General features: G+C 44.2%; 2 protein-coding genes across 2 annotated transcripts; both read left to right on the top strand.

Annotated features, from left to right (window-relative positions):
- The first annotated feature begins 124 nt into the window (after positions 1-124).
- On the top strand, positions 125-5,759 carry znf622 (zinc finger protein 622). The gene is made up of 7 exons (XM_034556329.1): positions 125-336; positions 2,090-2,657; positions 3,140-3,421; positions 3,526-3,688; positions 3,838-3,953; positions 4,253-4,396; positions 5,146-5,759. Exons 2-7 carry the CDS (start codon positions 2,096-2,098, stop codon positions 5,271-5,273), a joined length of 1,395 nt encoding a protein of 464 aa, XP_034412220.1. The 5' UTR covers positions 125-336; positions 2,090-2,095; the 3' UTR covers positions 5,274-5,759.
- Positions 5,760-9,979: 4,220 nt separating this feature from the next.
- Positions 9,980-17,873, top strand: march11 (membrane-associated ring finger (C3HC4) 11). The gene is made up of 4 exons (XM_034555478.1): positions 9,980-10,324; positions 13,831-13,986; positions 17,017-17,209; positions 17,551-17,873. Exons 1-4 carry the CDS (start codon positions 9,980-9,982, stop codon positions 17,871-17,873), a joined length of 1,017 nt encoding a protein of 338 aa, XP_034411369.1.
- Positions 17,874-18,788: the final 915 nt, after the last annotated feature.

Here is an 18,788-nt window from a genome sequence, read left to right as displayed (position 1 = left end):
AATTGTATGGCTTTTCATTATTTTAAAATCAACGTAAACATTATGAATTTATCACTGCTGGAGTAAAAGTCCAATATTTACCTCTGAGATGTAACCTAGTGGAGTAAAACGTTTTTGTCAACACGTACAATTTCTGGTCAACTCCGAAGCACTAGGTGGCGCTGTCGAACCGTAAACACGTTGGCGAATACAAAAAAGAAACATGACGAAGAAGAAGAAAGTCAAAGTTCACCCTCGTGTGCTGCTGTAGAGACGGCGGAGCGAGACCGAAGCTAACGCAACAAAACAAAGAGATTAAAACATAATTATTGTCGGGGGAGACGGTTCACTGTCTAAGTAAGTAAACACCGGACGTCCATTGCTGGGATCACCTGCTTCTCCGGTTGTCACGTGTCACGACTCGTGAGCTTTTAACTGGTTTTAAGAAGATGTTTACACCAAGCTGTTGGTTGCTAGCTGATGTTAGCGGGGCACATCTGCGGCTGTTGGTAGCCCCACAGTTCAACCGCTAGTTAATGTTTAAATAATTTAACTTTCCGTAAGTAACGGTTGGGGACGTCAGGTGTCGCTTTCCGTCTGCTGCGTTACGTTATTTAGGGTAGTGTCTTTTAGCTGTAACGTTAACCTGACAGCTAACGTCAGCTGCTGTTTAGCTAGGTCGCTAAGCTAACAAACTGTCGAGAAGTGATCCATCTTATGTGTAACTTTATTTATTAAAACTAGAAACGGTCACCAGATTTACGCTGCAACCCGCACGTTGTCTTTCCGTACGCGTGTATACTAGGCATTACATTAGGAGCGTGTATACTAGGTATTACGGTAGGAGAGTGTATACTAGGTATTACGGTAGGAGAGTGTATACTAGGCATTACGGTAGGAGAGTATACTATACATTACGGTAAGAGCGTGTATACTAGACATTACGGTAGGAGTGTGTATACTAGGCATTACGGTAGGAGAGTGTATACTAGGTATTACGGTAGGAGAGTGTATACTAGACATTACGGTAGGAGTGTGTATACTAGACATTACGGTAAGAGTGTGTATACTAGGCATTACGGTAGGAGAGTGTATACTAGGTATTACGGTAGGAGAGTGTATACTAGACATTACGGTAAGAGCGTGTATACTAGACATTACGGTAGGAGTGTGTATACTAGACATTACGGTAAGAGTGTGTATACTAGGCATTACGGTAGGAGAGTGTATACTAGGTATTACGGTAGAAGAGTGTATACTAGGCATTACGGTAGGAGAGTGTATACTAGGCATTACGGTAGGAGAGTATACTATACATTACGGTAAGAGCGTGTATACTAGACATTACGGTAAGAGTGTGTATACTAGGCATTACGGTAAGAGTGTGTATACTAGGCATTACGGTAGGAGAGTGTATACTAGGCATTACGGTAAGAGTGTGTATACTATACATTATGGTAGGAGAGTGTATACTAGGTATTACGGTAGGAGCGTGTATACTAGGCATTACGGTAGAAGCGTGTATACTAGGCATTACGGTAGAAGCGTGTATACTAGGCATTACGGTAGGAGAGTGTATACTAGGCATTACGGTAAGAGTGTGTATACTATACATTATGGTAGGAGAGTGTATACTAGGTATTACGGTAGAAGCGTGTATACTAGGCATTACGGTAGGAGCGTGTATACTAGGCATTACGGTAGGAGAGTGTATACTATACATTACCGTAAGAGCGTTTATACTAGGCAGTATAGGAGCGTGTCTACTAGGCATTACGGTAAGAGCGTTTATACTAGACAGTATAGGAGTGTGTATACTAGGCTATACGGTAAGAGTGTGTATACTAGACATTACGGTAGGAGCGCGTATACTAGGCATTACTGTAGGAGCGTGTATACTAGGCATTACGGTAGGAGCGTGTATGCTAGGTGTATACTTTTTAAAGCAAAAACGTCAAACATTTGCTGATTCCAGCCTCTCGTAATGTGATATATTTTTTAGACGGTTTGTTAGACCAAAACGACAAACAACTAAATAATTGTAAGGCAGGCCTAAAGGTACATTTAAAAGCCTCAGAGCTGTATAAATAATCTTTTATCTTATCTTCAGGTCGCCATGTCCTCCTACACCTGCATCAGCTGCCGAGTGGCGTTCGCAGACGGCGAGGTGCAGCGAGCGCACTACAAGTCCGACTGGCACCGCTACAATCTGAAGCGCAAGGTGGCCGACATGCCGCCTGTCACCGATGAGAACTTCCAGGAGCGCGTGCTGGCGCAGCGGAAGTCCGACGAACAGCAGCTGAGCGACGCGGCATCCACCGAGGGCTGCGCCATCTGCAGCAAGAAGTTCTCCAGCGCCAACGCCCACCAGAACCACTTGCAGTCCCACAAGCACCAGCTGGCCGAGAAGCAGGCGCTGCTCGCCGCCCAGAGGAAAGTGGAGAAGATGAACGAGAAGAACCGGGAGAAAGGACTCGGCGACGAGAAGGTGGACCGCGACGCCAGGAACGAGGCCCTGCAGCAGGAGGCTCTGCAGGAGGCCCAGCAGAGGCCGAGTCCTGTGCCGCAAGGAGCCACGAGGCAGAAGGCGGAGAAGACGGAGATACCCCCGAGGTTGATGTGGCTGGAGGAGCAGGCCAAGAGGCGAGAGACGGAAGAGGGAGCCACAACTGTGCAAGGTGAGGAGAAATGAAGCCTATGGGCCTTTTTGAAAGAAGTCGGCTTGTTTTTCAGATATTTTTCTTTCAGTTTCTCGTAAGTTCAAGACGCCCTATTATGACTTTAATACCATGTGTTCAAATGTAATCATGTAAAATTCAGTTTTTGGAGAATATGACCTGATGACCTTGTTTTTAATGCACTGGTATCAAGGAGTAACACTTGTATTCAACATCTCTACATGTAAGCCAGGGAACTATGAAGGAAAAGAATTGTGCTGAATATATATTATAATATCGTCTATTATTTTAACTAATCCACTATGCTGTCAACACATCTCGTGGAAATAGCAAAACATGAATTATGTGTTTCTACATTTGCAGCCTAATTGGAGTAAATGCGCTCTGTCGGTTTTAAGTTAAAGGTACAGAATGTCAGGTGGCGTTTATCCGCTTTGTTGCGTGCTAAAATGTGACATCCTGTTTCAATAACAATCTTCCAGAAGAGTGGGAGGACGTCGACGACGACGAGGAAGATGATGACGAAGAGGTGGAAGAGGAGGAGGAGGAGGAAACAATGGATCAAGCGGAAGGGGACTCGGCGGCCGTGTCTGACTCCAAACCCGCGGCTCTGCCGGGTTCGATCCCCGTCACCGACTGCCTGTTCTGCTCCCACCACTCCAAGACACTCATGAAGAACATCGCCCACATGACCAAAATCCACAGCTTCTTCATCCCCGATGTGGAGTTCCTCATCGACGTCGCTGGCCTCGTCCGCTACCTCGGTGAGTTTGAGCCATAAATGTGAGGAAATGGCAAAAAATGACAAAATAATCTATTTGTTGTGGGGATTTTTGTTGTTGTTTTAAGTGCTTTTCTTGTGTCGCAGGTGAGAAGATCGGCGCTGGAAACGTGTGTCTGTGGTGCAACGAGAAAGGCCGTTCGTTCTACTCGGCAGAAGCGGTTCAGAGTCACATGATCGACAAGAGCCACTGTAAACTCTTCACAGACGGCGACTCTGCCCTGGAGTTTGCAGACTTCTACGACTTTAGGTAACAAAATAAAATCTCTTTTTAAAAAATATATATATATATGTTTAACAATCTTTGATGTAGTTGATCTACAGCAACAGACGACTGCATCTTGGTCCCTTTGAGTCACACATTTAATTATTTTTTTTTTAAATATGTTTTTCCAACAGGAGCAGCTACCCCGACAGGAAGGAGGGAGAGGATGCTGAAATGGACGAAGAAGAGCTTTCTTTTGAGAGGAACCTGGAGTACGCCGACGAAATGCTGGAGCTGACTCTCCCCTCTGGTGACTTTAAAGATTATTCACAATCTGCAGATTTCAAGAGTGGAATACTGAGTTCATAACATGTTTGGGTGAAAAGACAAATTGGCAATTTGCTGAATTGAATCAGATTTTTAAAGAGACATATTGGCATTTTTTTTCCCGGGAAATATTTGATACATTAAATTAAATCGTCTGTAGTGGATTAATTGGCCAAATATTCTCTCGGTCTTGATTTGCTTCTCAAATTCCTGTGACTTGAACCACACGTTGGACCTCTGCTCTCATTGGCCGGGCCATGTTGTAACCGTGTGTTTCCTCAGGTGCTACGATCGGCCACCGCTCCCTCATGAGGTACTACAAACAGCGCTTTGGAAATCAGAGGGCGCTGGTTCTGACCCACAACAAGAACGCTGTCGGTCGACTCCTCCGGCAGTACAAAGCTCTGGGCTGGGGGGGAAACGAAGGTACGGCTGTCTTTTTAAAAACAATTTTATATCTCCACAGTCGGCGCATCAAATACAAACGAGGAACCTCTAAAAAGTGCAATTAGTCCTTTTTGAAATATAACGATCTCCACGTGTGCAGAGTGGTCTGTTTGAAGGCTTCGTTTGTTCAGCAGCTGCAAAGAAATGTATTGGGGCAACAAGTAAAATAGAAATTAAAAAGCAAAACCGTCTCTGGGAAAATGTCTCAAGTTCATATGAGGTGGTTACATAAATGTTATATTTCTGAGAAGAAGAACTCTCTGCTTTGGGTACCGATCCGACACCAGTGTTTAGTTAATGTGGAAGAGCCTGGCGTCATTCTTCATGTGTAGACATACGATACATTATTATTTATGTTAAATGGTATCCGATACCAGATACAGCTGCTTCGGTCGGACTGCATCTCTAAAAATAACTAAATAATCTTGTTTGATAGTTATGATAGATAAAAAAGATGGTATTAAGACAGAGTTAGAAATGTGTTTTATTCAACAGTTTTGAGACAAACTACAGTCTCCAAAATAAGAGTAATTATTTATATTATATAATTTTAATACAGTGAAGATGACACATCAGAAAAAAATATTATAAGCCATACATCACTGTATTTAAAAAAAACAAAAACACCAGTGTTCAAAATCTGCCAGATGACACAAGGTTGTAGAAAGGGCTCCCCCTTGTGTTCCGCCATGGTAACTGCAACACATCTCTCTCTCGCTCTCTCTCAGGCTGCTTCTACCAGAAACCAAAAGACATGCAGTACGTGCAGAAGATGAAGTCCAAATGGATGCTGAAGATGGGCATGAACCACAACACCAGCTTGCAGAAGCACTTCAGATCCCAGGTCATGTTTTGAACCGGGACCAGAGGGGCTGAAACGCGACGCCGACCGGCCTTTTTGCTGTTTCTTTTTTGTCGTTGTTTTTTTTTTCCCCCCGCCGACGAGACTTTCAGCTCCGAATGGAGTGCAGCTGGTCCGTGCCGCGATGGCAGTGAGAATAAATCAGCCACGGTTGGCACTGTGTTTGAAGGAAGGGCGGCCATGTTGATATGAGATTCGTTAGTGGGACGGGGTCTTCTAGCTCCGCTTGGCACGGTTACATTTATTCCTAATAGGAAACCAAATGTCCAACTCGGTCGTCTCTATATTAGGAATCTGCAACAAAACAAAAAAAGCCTGCATCAGATCAGCAGAAGGTGATTTTTTTTTTAGAGTTTTCTTTTTGGGACTCAATTCAGTGACGTAACGCATTTGTTTGTTTAAACCGATGACAGGATAACGTTGTTATGCTTCAATGTGCTCGTAATACATCAACTAAATAAATGGTTCATATTTATTGGATGCATGTCTTCTTTACGCAATTATTATTTTTTGAACACTTTGTTTTCAGGTGAAAGAACCTCATTCTGTGTTGAAGCTTACACTTTATTTAAATCTTCACATACAGTTGGCCAGTAAAGCTCTTTTCCAACATTTTTATTACATATTTTTTATGATTGTCCGAGTTTAGCTCATCAGTCGTCAGCATACACAGTTCTTTGGCTGATATGAGTAACACAAAAGAAATGACTTAAAAGAAAAGCCAAATATCTATTTGAGGTTTTTAAGATGTTATGCTTTTCAACTGTTAAACGTCTCGCTAAGTATCCGACATTGTTGGTCACAATATTTTAAATATAACCCAATTTAACTGACATCTTTCTTGCAAAATATATATATATATATATATATATATATATATATATATATATATATATATATATATATATATATATCCCAACAAAGGGACATTCCTGCACATAAAATTCACCTCTGCGACGCCTTTTTGTTTTGATCGTTTCATCGAGACGTTTCTCACGATGCACTTAATGCACGCACGTAAATATAGTTTATATACAGTAATAAAAGAGGTGAATGAAGAGAAATCTTCATTTGTCTTCTGTGGCTTTCTTAATGGGAGTGTGTGTGTGTGTGTGTGTGTGCGTGTGGATCGTAGAGATCGATATGAGTGGCTGTGGTTGGCATGTTCCTCATTTATTCCAAGTGTGCCATGGGTTGTGGGACTCCCTCTGGTCTTGGTCTTGGTCTCGACCCCTTAAAGTCTTGGTCTTGGTGGTGGTCTTGGTGGTGGTCTCGACCACGTCTCAAACATCCAGCGTTAGTCGCGTTTGATGGCAAGCTAAGATGAAGAATAACAAAACTTCTGAACACTCTCTTACATGCAGTGTCACATTATTTGATCTTTTTTGTTCTCCTCACCTGATCTTGAAGCACAGGCGTTAAACATGATGTTGCCTGCTCAGTAATAAACACACGTGAGCATTCCTAGTTGCAGCACCTGGGAACTCGTATTTGTTCACGCTTCGTCTCCGTCGTCCCGCTGCCGTTTCTTTTCAGGTGTGTGCGTCGGGATTCACCAACGACTCCGAGCCTCGTGCAGATGATGTCATGGAAAGCTGATCAGGGCTGCAGCAGGATGCTCACCCCCCCCAACCCCCCCAACCCCCCCCCCCCCCCCCCTTCCTTTAACGAGCTCAGTTACTCCATTTGTTTGTGGTCCTCCACTTTATCTTTGGCAGGGCTCTCCACTTCCTCCCTTTCTTTTTTTTTTTTTTTTTGCAGGCTGGGAGAGTGTTTGCGGCGTGATGGTTTCATGGGATGGGTGTGGAGGTGTGTGTGTGTGTGTGTGTGTTATGGCACTCTGCCCGCACAGTACACACTGTTTGACAGTCGACAGGAAAAACAGAAAAGGGGGGTGGGGGGGCTCTGCAGACAGGCCGACGGCGAGAAGGAGACTAATTGATGAAGACGACTCGGGGCTGAGAGGCATTAGCGCTGTGGGAGGAGGTGATTCTTAAAGCTAGAAGGCCGAGGCAGGAAGGTTTGAGACGTGAGGCCGTTGAATTCAATGCGTTTTCTCACGTTCACTAATTTAAAAACCTTCTAATCTGCTCCAGGTCTTCGTGATCAAGTCAACAGGCGAGTCGCGTGGACTGAATCAACGTGAGGACTCAAACTTACTCGGCAAACGGCAGCTTTCTTTTATGCAATTCTAGTAAAGCGAGCTGGGAGGAGTTCTTTAATATCCATCCATCCATCCATCCATCCATTTTCAATACCGCTTATCCTCATTAGGGTCGCGGGGCGCTGGAGCCTATCCCAGCTGACATAGGGCGAAGGCAGGGGACACCCTGGACAGGCCGCCAGTCCATCGAGGGCACATGTAGGGACATACAACCATTCACTCTCACATTCACACCTATGGGCAATTTAGAGATCAATTAACCTGCAGCATGTCTTTGGACTGTGGGAGGAAGCCGGAGAGCCCGGAGAGAACCCACGCTGCCACGGGGAGAACATGCAAACTCCACACAGAAGGATATATATATATATATATATATATATATATATATATATATATATATATATATTATTTTTTTAAAGCTGCTGGGAAAAACTCCTGGGGGACAGAAATTTGAGCCATGTTTGAAGCTTTATCAATTTCTCAATAACTATTGGACCCCCTGCCCCCCCCCCCCCCCCTCCCAGTATGAATTCTGCAGACTTATTTTTTTTGATCGTTTTCCCTCTTTACTGCCATCTTTAGGTCAAATGTGTATTTGTCCAGTTCATTAGTTTTAATCCATGTAATTGCAAACAATAATCACATTCCCATCAGGTTCAGCTGGACTTTGTGTATAGAAAATGTGTGCATGATGGTGAACACGGTAAACATTACACCTGCTTATTATTGCATTAAAATTGTTATTTTGATGTTGACATGCTGGCAAGTTGATTGTTATTTAAACGTTTAAAAAGTCCAATTCGAGAAGGAAAAGTGTGGCATGTCTAACGACTGGCTTATTAAATATTAAGATGCATGTAACCTTTTGCTGATTTATAATTGATAAAACTGAAGACAGTCAAAAGTATTTGTCACAGCTTGGCAACACAAACGTTCCTATTAATGGCTTTTAACTTGACTTAATAATTTATTAACCTTTAATAACGTACGTCGTTATTCATTTATAAACCCGTGACTTTCCAAAAGTGATTTGATGACCTGCGTAAGAAGAGTACAACCTGAATTTTCTTTTCAGTAAACATTAGATGGAGAGGCGCCACACTTGTGGTTTGGGAGGTAAAATCAAAAAGTATATTCGGAGACCCCCCCCCCCCCCCAACCCCCCAACCCCCCTGAACCCAACCGAGGCGGTTCTCCCGGCCCTCCCTGCTCTCAGCACGATGCCCGGTCTCCCTCCGAGGCCCCGGGGACCTGGTATTGATCGGTGCCTCGTAGGTAGTGATTGGACATGAGTGGATAATTTCCTTTGTTGCATTAGAGTCCATTACTGGCCCGCTCCCCGGAAAGCGATAGACATCCTCAAAAGTGGAGAAGATTCTTCTTTTGAAAAGAAGTCTCCTTCTACAAATGATTCACCGGCCGAGGGTTCTGGAACTTTATTATCGGGTCCATTTGGACCTTTTTGTTTAGTCCTGGAGTCGAACAGTAGATAGTTTGAAGGGGGAACACTTTATTAGCACTATAAACTGGTCTGACTGACCTCTAACATCTGCATCACCTGAATGGCACTTTATATTTAGTCATTTACTCTTGTACTTATTGGTGAGACCCACAGTGAACAGTATACCTGCTTTTTTTTTGACGAATTTAATTAACAAAACAATAGAAAGCTGTTTAATAAAGCAGCAATTATTTGGTTACAGGTTATTTAATCTGCACATGCTGCTGCTCGTCTCCACGTCATCATAAACTGAACGTGATTCGCGAGTTCGATGCATATATTGGTCAATTTCTGCCATTTCAATGACTTATTTTATCTGATACATAATAATTAGCGTAATTGATAATGAAAACGTTGGTTTGTTAACCTCGTTCCAGAAAAAAACACCGGCCTTATTAATCCAATCATATTGGACTCATCCTCATTGTGTTCCAGAGCTACTGCTGGTTTGAGGACTGTTTATCTCAGAGGGTCCTTCACTGCTTCCTGAGAGGTGCACGACTCATGTGAGAACCTGCAGCTTGAGGGTTCTTGCTCAAGAGCCAGTCAATTATCGACCCCATCAGGTGTGTGTCTGTGTGTCTGTGTGTTGTGTGTGTGTGTGTGTGTGTGTGTGTGTGTGTGTGTAGGACTGGGGGTGGGGTTCAAACCGGGTGGTGTGTGTAGGACGGTCTTCCTCACGTGTCCTCGGTGGAGGAGGAAGAGAAGAGGAAGAGGGGGGGTTCAGGACGTCCCCCGCTGCGATGCATGGAGGAGGCTGCTTGGAAATGCTCCCCGGGTCTCCGGAGCGCATGAGGCGGTTCCCCCCGACCGACGCAGGCCGAACCGGCGGGGGGTCCGGCCGCTGATCCGCAGCTCTTCCTGGCGACCACAGTGTAGACTCAGCTCGGTGTCCACGGAGCGGAGGCTTTTTTTTTTTTATATATATATATCTGCATCGCGTCGCACTGGTGGTGGATTGTACCGTGTGAGCTGTCGGTTGGGCATTTATGCAGTTTTGATCTCGACTTTTCATTTTTTTTTTTCGCCGTTATCATGAGCACGGAGGAGGGAGAGGCGGGTCCAGCGTGCGGGGAGGCGATGGGAGGCACCGCCGCCGGCACCGCCGCCATCTGCCGCCGCACCTGGGACGAAAGCGAACCGCACGACTCCAGAGCACCTCGGCGGCCCGACGACGAGGCGGAGCGGCCGGGCGAGGAGGGAGAGGGCTGCTGCGGGGATGCGTGCGACGCCGGGGACGACGCCGGCAATCTGTCCAGCGAGGACGGGGCGGTCGGGGGCAGCACGTCGCGCAAGGAGCCGGCGACGCACTCGAACTGCAGCAGCGAGACCTGCATTCCCACCCCCAGCTGCCGGATCTGCTTCCAAGGCGCAGAGCAGGTAAACGGAGCCCACCGACACGTCGGTGAGCCCGGCCACAGGTCGGACACGCCGGCGTGTCGTCAGACATCAAGAGCTGCTTTTGCGAATGCTTTAAAGTTAAAACATTTAAATGAATGTGAGGTTAGCTGACTGCTGCAGCTCATCTTTTTTTATTTAACTTTTTTAAAGATTTTAAGATGTAATCTATCAATTTAAACAACCCAATTTAAGAGTCTTTCAGAGAAAGTTACATCTGAACGACACAAGAAGTGCTTCAGCACCACGGACAGCGCATGGCTCCATCAACAGGTCGAGTCGGAGCCTTTGAGGGGCCCTCAGTGGAATGTCATCATTTTACTATTTAACAGCCGAGTTACTAGTGATGAAAAGTAACCAAACTGTTACAATCCCGTCAATGTGTTCACACCCTTAAAGCTGATTTCTTTATTTTTTTTGACTCATTTACACGACGGCTGACATACAATGTGCAGATTTAGTCATCTTCTGAAATATTCAACAGTTTTAAACTACCCAGCGGTGTATATAAAGCAATTAACACGAGTCCTGTAATCTCCAAAAAAAGGCTAAAAGCAGCGGAAACTATTTCCAAACATGATGCGTCATCAATTAGAAAACAGGAAACCACAGCGAGCCAGAGGGAGTGTGACCAGTGGCCACATGATACTCAGAAAATGATATATTCGGAGGGTCAGGAGCTCCTAATATCTGACCTTATCCCAGACTGTTAAAGATATATTTTGGCTGATGATCTCTTGGAACCCTTGAAGGTCCCCGAACCTCACGTTTTAGAACCAGTGACTACCAAGGTGCAAGAACCGCAGCAAAAGAAACACAAGGATGTCCATCAAAGGAATGAGTGAGTTCACTGAGGAAGTAGTTTAAAATACAACTGCGTCCGACTTCAGCCCAGAGGACCGTTCACCGCGTTGAGTTCAGAGTGTGACGTCAGCGCGAATGATTTATCTCCCTCAGACTCGTCACCGGTTTCATTCACTTTGCATTTTAAATGTCCGACTCGTATACTTTCAATAATCCTCTGGTTGCAAGTCCCGTTTATTTGTAGAGCACCTTCCAAACGCAAACTGCATCGAATAAAGCTATGAAATGCATTCAACGCATACAAAAATAGGAAAATAACCACAATGAAAAGAGATTTAAAAATCAGTAGAAATCATCATGCCACGCCAGAACTCTCCACATTGTTATTATCTTTGAATGTTCCAGAGTCAATTCAAGTTGAGGCGTTCCAATAAGCCAAAAGTAATATTGATCATTAGTACAATCAATACACGATGAAACAAACCGCATCATATCAGGGGGCTGTTGATAGATGCCTGAATCGTATACGCACGTATGATGCACATCCTCTCCGAGTGGTGCGTCAGTCTCCGGGTCCTGGAGGTGGCTGCACAGTCGTCTCCGCCCGTCCCTGAAATCTGACACTCTTGCCGGCCTATTTGTCTGGTGACGGCGAGCGTCGATGGGGGACGATTCATCCCCCGCCAGAGCTGAAGGGAAAGAGAGGAGTCGGGGGCCGTAAATGCCCTAAGTGAATATCCTGTCTCCTGAACGTGGGCTGTGGACTATTAGCTAATCTAATCGCTCTGCCTCCGGGTCCTGACACGATATTTGATTTTGATACAAGGACCCGAGCTCGGTTATCAAGACGATTGCAAAAAGGGACATTTGACACTTTAAAATATTCACGTCCGAGCAGATGAGATTCCGAATGAGACCAAAAAACAAAAAAGGCCCAAAATGAGCATCTGTGGGTTGCTGTTTTTAGATGTTGATCACAGTTGAACTTCATTTCAGAGACTGCAGTTGGCAAAAAGAAAAGCTCAACTCAAAGTTGTACCATTGGTCCGGAATAAACTAAAGGTTCACTTCCTGGACCTTTACGGAAAATTAAAACGCTTCCCCAAAGTCCTCATGAAGATAATTTTGTCAATTAATACAGTTCATTTGACAAAACAATCATAACTCAAGGTGTCCTTATTATCTCTTTGAGCAGTCCACTTGATGAAGACATATGCCATGAGGTCCAAAGCTGAAGTGGACCTTGAGATAATTGACAACCTCCTCCTCATTGCAAACTCCATCTGCTGATGAAGACCGTGCGGTCCAGCCGAAAGCTCCAGAACAAATGAGTTGAGATTGTTTTGGAAAATTTGTTTAAATGATCTTGAGGTCGAGGTCCACTTTCTATCTTTTGCGAAACTTTATACCTTGATGAAGTCCATGCGGCCAGTTTAGATGCCAATGATCTCAAACTACTATTTCCAAGGTCACGAAGGAACTTTCATGCTTTCATCCATAGTGTGGTTTTTTTCGTCAGATGCCCCCATCGGAGAAATCTCAAACAAATTTTAAATCCTCCTGGATGTTGGTTTTTATCCGTCGCTGACCGGCCTTCAGTTAACTCAAGCGAAAGCCTCCGAGGTCCTTTTAAACCCACAAGGTTAATATGACACGCTGAAAAACGAGCCGCCACACCGTGACCTTAATAAACTATTAATATGCCACTCACGGGCCCGGCTGGCAGGTCGGAGCTATACAGTAATGGCTGCTTGAGGAATTCCTCGAGGAAGAAAACGACGGACCGAACGGATACGGCTGTGATGATTAATGTCCCGCTGCACCCCGTCGTTAATATCCGCCATGTGTTGTAGCTTTGAGAAATGATCATTGATGTGAGCGATGCTGGTAAAGCCCTCCGGAGGATAAAAAAGTAGTGTATTTGTCTTTCTCTTGATGTATGACCCGCTAGGAGAGGGGAAAAAAAAGGCCAAACTTTGGCCTGAAAACAAAAAAGTTGACATGTTGGAAAACGGATGTCGGGGACACGGTTTTAATATCGACTGAAAAGCAGATTGTTTCTTTGAATTTCCATCCCTGGCACTCCAGAGATTGGTCAAGATAATAGAAACACCAGACAAGACGTGAATATTAATATTGCAGCAGTCTTTATTCCGCTGCCGCCGTGTTGCATCGTTACACGTGTGCAGACATTTGGAAACGCTTCTTTGAAGCTGTTCAAACGATGAAATGGGCCTGAAATCGGTGTTTCCTGTTTGTTGAAGCCAGGAGAGCGTTTGAATTTGTCTTGCATCTATCTTGGTAAATTAATTGATTTCAAAGTTGAATGTTTTGTACCACCACTCAACGACACTTGTGCAAAGCATGCGATAGTTTGTAGATTTATTCTCCTGTATTTTGTATATGATCACAGTCATAGTTTAGTCATTCCGTTGTATAATTTGCAGAAAACACAAAGAACAGCTGAGCTCAGTATAGTTTTGCATGTATTTTGGTCATAAACCAAAGTATTGGACAAAAAGAAAATGTTACTTGGTGATGGAAGGAAAAAGTCATTAGAATCCGTCCTTCACGGGACTCTGTTGTCTGGACCCAAAATGTGAATGACGATTGAAGTCACTGAAATGAGCTGTTTGGCGATTTCCGTTTGTACATCTGACCTTTGGCCTCTCTCCGGTCTCCAGGGCGACCTGCTGAACCCGTGCCGGTGTGACGGCTCGGTGCGGTACACCCACCAGCACTGCCTCCTGAAGTGGATCAGCGAGCGAGGCTGCTGGACCTGCGAGCTCTGCTGCTACCGCTTCCACGTGATTGCCATCAACATGAAGACGCCGTGGCAGGTAACGTAGTGCAGGGCGGGGCGGGCGGGCGGTGGGGGGTTCCTCGGGCCCGTTGCTCTCTGGTTCCAGCGCCTCAGACCGCTTGGTGGCGATGGCAGTGACTCACACACCTTCTTACCTTTTTTTTATCAGTGAAATATTGGCCACAGTATCAACACATACACATGATTTGAATGAATAAAAGTATAAAACGAAAGATATGATTGGTACACCTGTTTAAATTAAAAGAAAGGAGTTATGAAGACCTGCAGAAAAGTAAGAAAAGAGTTTTATTTTAAATTGAGCATCAGCATCTTACAAGTTGCAGCACTCAAAGGATTCAACATGCTTGTTTTTTAGGATGGCTGATTCCTTGCTTATTAAATCCGGAAACCGATTTGTGTATTTTAATGCAATCGGCGTACAAACGGGTCCAAACTTACAGGTACGTCAATCGACCCAACAGAACATTTTCAGGCCTGACAATCAGTGGCGATTGACTTACAACGACCTCTGAGACTCAGGTTCAGCTCGATTTAGTTTAGTTCAGCCCAGGTGGCGACCGGATGCGGTTTCTAATCAGGAAAAGAACGCTCCCAAAACGAAGGTGCTTCCGAGACGACGTATTAAAGGCTGCCGGGGGGGGGGGGGGGGGGGGGATTTTGAGTCGAGTTGAGGTGGACCGATCCATAAACATTTGAGGTTACCATTTTTTTTCCCTCATTAACAGGAGCTTGTTTTTAGCGACCCACCTGTTAGATTCATAATGTTCAGGGGTGATCACAGCTTCTCTGGTCGGAGGCAAACAGCCACACAGAGCTGAACTGGAAGCAGTTTCACTGGCAAACTGTAAAAAGAAGCGCACTCACTCTCTAATTATGCAACTTGTCCTCCTTCTTCACCTTCTCAATAAACACATTTTTAACATCATATTATTGCCTTTTTTTTATTTTTTATGAACGACTCCAAAAAAACAATTGAGAAATAAGTAGACAAAAATGCCACGTGTGCACAATCCGCCGAGTTGAGCTGTGAACTCTCAGTCCACTTAGCAGCTTTTAGCTCACACAGCTTCAACCACAATGATAAAGCAGACTTACAGCTGAAATTGAGTTGAAAAAAAATGTAGGTGCATTATACATATAAGACCATCTGTCTCTACATATAAATCTAAATCAACAATATATCTGACATTCCCATTAAAGTGGACAGTGTGTTGCATTTCGGTGTGTTTTCCCCTTTAAAGTGGTTCTTTAATCTTAATATCATCGCTTCATATTACATAAAAAGGCCTCCATCACTTTATTAGTGAACAGCCTCATACATATTTTTGGGGAGATTAACAATAGAAACATCTGGGTTGCTCCACTGTCGCTTTAATTCATCAGAAAAACCACTCAAAGAGTCTGGGTGAATGACATTAAAGATGCGCGAGCATTTACCAGGCAGAGTGCATCGTGGGAAGTTAAGCGATCATTGTTTTAATTTATGGACCATAAAACAGGACATTTCTGCTTCTGCTGCTCTGAATCTTTGACCATCCCCCATCACTGCGGAAGGGCTTTTTTACAGCGTTTTTTTTTTTTTTTTGCTCAACTAAATTGCATCTAAAACAACGTGGTCAAGAGTTTTATTGTCAAGAAATGAAATGAAGTTGTCTCTTTTGGCTGTGAACCTGCAGAGGGTCTCCGGTTCCTCTTCAGGTCTCTGCTGTCAGTTTGGAGCGTCGGGATTCCTTCGGTCCTCATTTCCTCCAAAGCTGAACAGAAAGAGACTTTAAACTATCTGCATTCTGGATCGTTTCTTTCACTGAAGAACGTGAAGGCGTTTTCAGATCCTTTCGCTCCAGATGGGACTTGAGTCCCCGGCAGACCGAACAAACACACAGCTGAGCTGAAGACTTTTCTTCTGAACTGTGCAGCTTCACAATCATCCGCTCAGCGTCAACGATTTTCTTTTTCCGAGTTTTTTTTTTTTTTCCTGTTTTCTTTCCTCTCCTCCACACTCCTATTTTCTCTTGTTAGCGATTTGGCTCTGACACACAGATTTGTTCTCTCCACAACTTTTTTGTCCTGCTGATTTTGTGTTTTGTGTTTTTTTCCCCATGACGTCGTGTTCTCACGGCCACACTATAGACAATGGGCCCCCGGGGGCACAGACATGCAACAGGTCCCCCACCACTTTACCTGCATGGGACCCGAGACACACAATAGGTGTTTAGCCTCTTCTTTGTAGTTTTGTATCTCTTTGTGGTAATTTTGCTTCCCCTTTGAAGTTATTTTGTGTCTCTTTGTGGTAATTTTGCTTCCCTTTGAAGTTATTTTGTGTCTCTTTGTGGTCATTTTGCTTCCCTTTGAAGTTGTTTTGTGTCTCTTTGTGGTCATTTTGCTTCCCTTTGAAGTTGTTTTGTGCCTCTTTGTGGTCATTTTGCTTCTCTTTGAAGTTGTTTTGTGTCTCTTTGTGGTCATTTTGCTTCCCTTTGAAGTTGTTTTGTGTCTCTTTGTGGTCATTTTGCTTCCCTTTGAAGTTGTTTTGTGTCTCTTTGTGGTCATTTTGCTTCCTTTTGAAGTTATTTTGTGTCTCTTTGTGGTAATTTTGCTTCCCTTTTAAGTTGTTTTGTGTCTCTTTGTGGTCATTTTGCTTCTCCTTGAAGTTGTTTTGTGTCTCTTTGGAGTCGTTTTGTGGCTCTTTGTTGTTGTTTTGCGTCTTCGTTGTTGTCGAGAGCCGTTGAGAGGCGATCAAAATGCTCCTAGTCTCGGATCCTGCACTTTGAAAGAATCTAAGGGCAACATAACCCGACTGTGTTACTTAGTGACACAAGATTGTACATGATTCTATTGATGGCTGTCGCGTGAAGATAAGTTGAATAAAAAGAAAACTTTCCACAGAGCAAATTTGATAATATTGCTGCTTGTCTAAAGCTCTGTAAAAACGCCTTACATTAAAGGTAAAATCCCATGATGGCATGACATCGCTGGCGAGTGGGATTAGATGCAAAACAATCCCATTTTTGTCACAGTCCCATTGGTTCTCTCTCGTTTCCGTGTGCAGTGGCAGTCCATCACCATCACCCTGGTGGAGAAGGTGCAGATCATCGCAGTGTTCCTGGGCTCTCTCTTCCTGGTGGCCAGCATCTCCTGGCTGCTGTGGTCAGCTCTCAGCCCGCAGGCCATCTGGCAGCGCCGCGACGTCCTCTTCCAGATCTGCTATGGCATGTACGGCTTCATGGACCTGGTATGCGTAGGTGAGCCTCCGAATGAGTTGTCAGAAAAAGCGTAAAGTGGTTCCTCTGGTGATAATAAATCAGTTGAAGCTCGAGTAATCCAGAATTAAACACAGGTTGAGTTATTGATGAAGAAATGGTTATTTTATAGGTGAACAAGAAGTCAAGAGTTCAACCTCAGGTCAGGTTGTTTTGTCCAATTCGTTTAATAAGTGTGTTCATGACCATTAATATGTTGATGATATTACAATACCTAATTCTGAATATTTCCTCTCTAAGTGACGTTTAAAAAACACCTAAAAACGTGACGGTATCGAAGGATTTCAGCGTTTCCTGTAATGTTTGTTGTGTCCTTGTGACAGGTTTGATCGTCCACGAGGGGGCGGCTGTGTACAACGTCTTCATGCGCTGGCGAGCCGTCAACCTCCACTGGGATGTCCAGAGCTACGATAAAGCGAAGGACATGGAGGAGACGAGCACTGGCCATTCCTCGCTGGCCCCCAGGACGCTGTGGTTGCCTCTGGCCACTTTTGGGCCCGACGGCCCCTCCCGCCCCACCCAGCTGGGGCGGCAGCCATGGACCTGCCTCTGTCTGGCCCCCTTTTGCCCCGGCCTGGTGCCCCGAAACAACCTCAGCCAGGACAGTGACTCAGGAGAGGTCGTCATTCGTGTGACGTCGGTGTAACGCCGGGCGCTATTTATGCTGGAACAAAGCATCTGGTGGTGGTTACAATATGTTTTTTTTTTTGCAGTGTAAATTATATAATAGCAATCTTTTATTATTTTTTTTAATGAGTTAGAATTGTTTGTCTGCTCTGGGGCTGGTCCCCCAAAACAATCCCACCAGGTACATCAACTCACATGTGGTGTTTTTGTCTTTGTTTGATTATATATACATTAACCACAAATTAAAATTCACCTTGATACCAAATTATCAGAATATTACATTATTATATTTGTAAAATAATGTGTTACTGATAGCAACAAGAATACAAAAAACAATTACAGAAGCCCAGTGAGGCTGTAAATACATTAGACATCAGAAAACAATTACAAAATGAGACTTTTCAATCAAGCCTTTCGGGACTTTGTGTTCACACTCAAAGCAAAGTGAATTTAAGTGGTGGTACAATATTGCACATTAAGTCAATGCAAATTTGGTCCGGGCAGCACAAAATAAATTTAGCTGAAGACGTATCGGCGCAAGTTTTGTGCCCATTGGGACTTCAGTGAAGCTCCAGGAGTCCGCCATAAGAAAATTGGAGCGGACCAAAGTTGCACATATAAAATTTGTACAGGGATTTCAAATAGGTCTGACTTGGTGCCCATCATATCTCAGCCGTCTCTGACTGACATAGCTTGCTTCCGAGCTACATCCATAAAGAATCGCGACGAAAAAGATGGCTAAAAAAAGGGCTATCAAGTAAGATCCTACAACTGGTTGCTGTTGTAAGTAGACTTATAGAAATAACTTTTAAATTGGCATATTTGTTTGATCTATGTGATACACAATAAGTTAACTGTTCCTGGAAGCTAAATTTACTAATCAGAGTAGGCTCCAAACGCTCTTTTAATTTGAGGAAAACCTGCTTCACAAATA

The sequence above is a fragment of the Cyclopterus lumpus genome, chromosome 17 (assembly GCF_009769545.1).
Source record: "Cyclopterus lumpus isolate fCycLum1 chromosome 17, fCycLum1.pri, whole genome shotgun sequence".
NCBI classification, from domain to species: Eukaryota; Metazoa; Chordata; class Actinopteri; order Perciformes; family Cyclopteridae; genus Cyclopterus; species Cyclopterus lumpus.
This window is presented reverse-complemented; position numbering and strand designations above follow the sequence as displayed.

Excerpts from the sequence above, each read along its gene's own strand:
- znf622 (XM_034556329.1), top strand. The coding sequence starts at position 2,096 with ATGTCCTCCTACACCTGCATCAGCTGCCGAGTGGCGTTCGCAGACGGC. Across the intron at positions 3,689-3,837 it reads GCAGACTTCTACGACTTTAG|GAGCAGCTACCCCGACAGGA; the intron begins GTAACAAAATAA and ends TTTTTCCAACAG. Across the intron at positions 4,397-5,145 it reads GGGCTGGGGGGGAAACGAAG|GCTGCTTCTACCAGAAACCA; the intron begins GTACGGCTGTCT and ends GCTCTCTCTCAG.
- march11 (XM_034555478.1), top strand. The coding sequence starts at position 9,980 with ATGAGCACGGAGGAGGGAGAGGCGGGTCCAGCGTGCGGGGAGGCGATG. Across the intron at positions 10,325-13,830 it reads GCTTCCAAGGCGCAGAGCAG|GGCGACCTGCTGAACCCGTG; the intron begins GTAAACGGAGCC and ends TCCGGTCTCCAG. Across the intron at positions 17,210-17,550 it reads CATGGACCTGGTATGCGTAG|GTTTGATCGTCCACGAGGGG; the intron begins GTGAGCCTCCGA and ends TCCTTGTGACAG.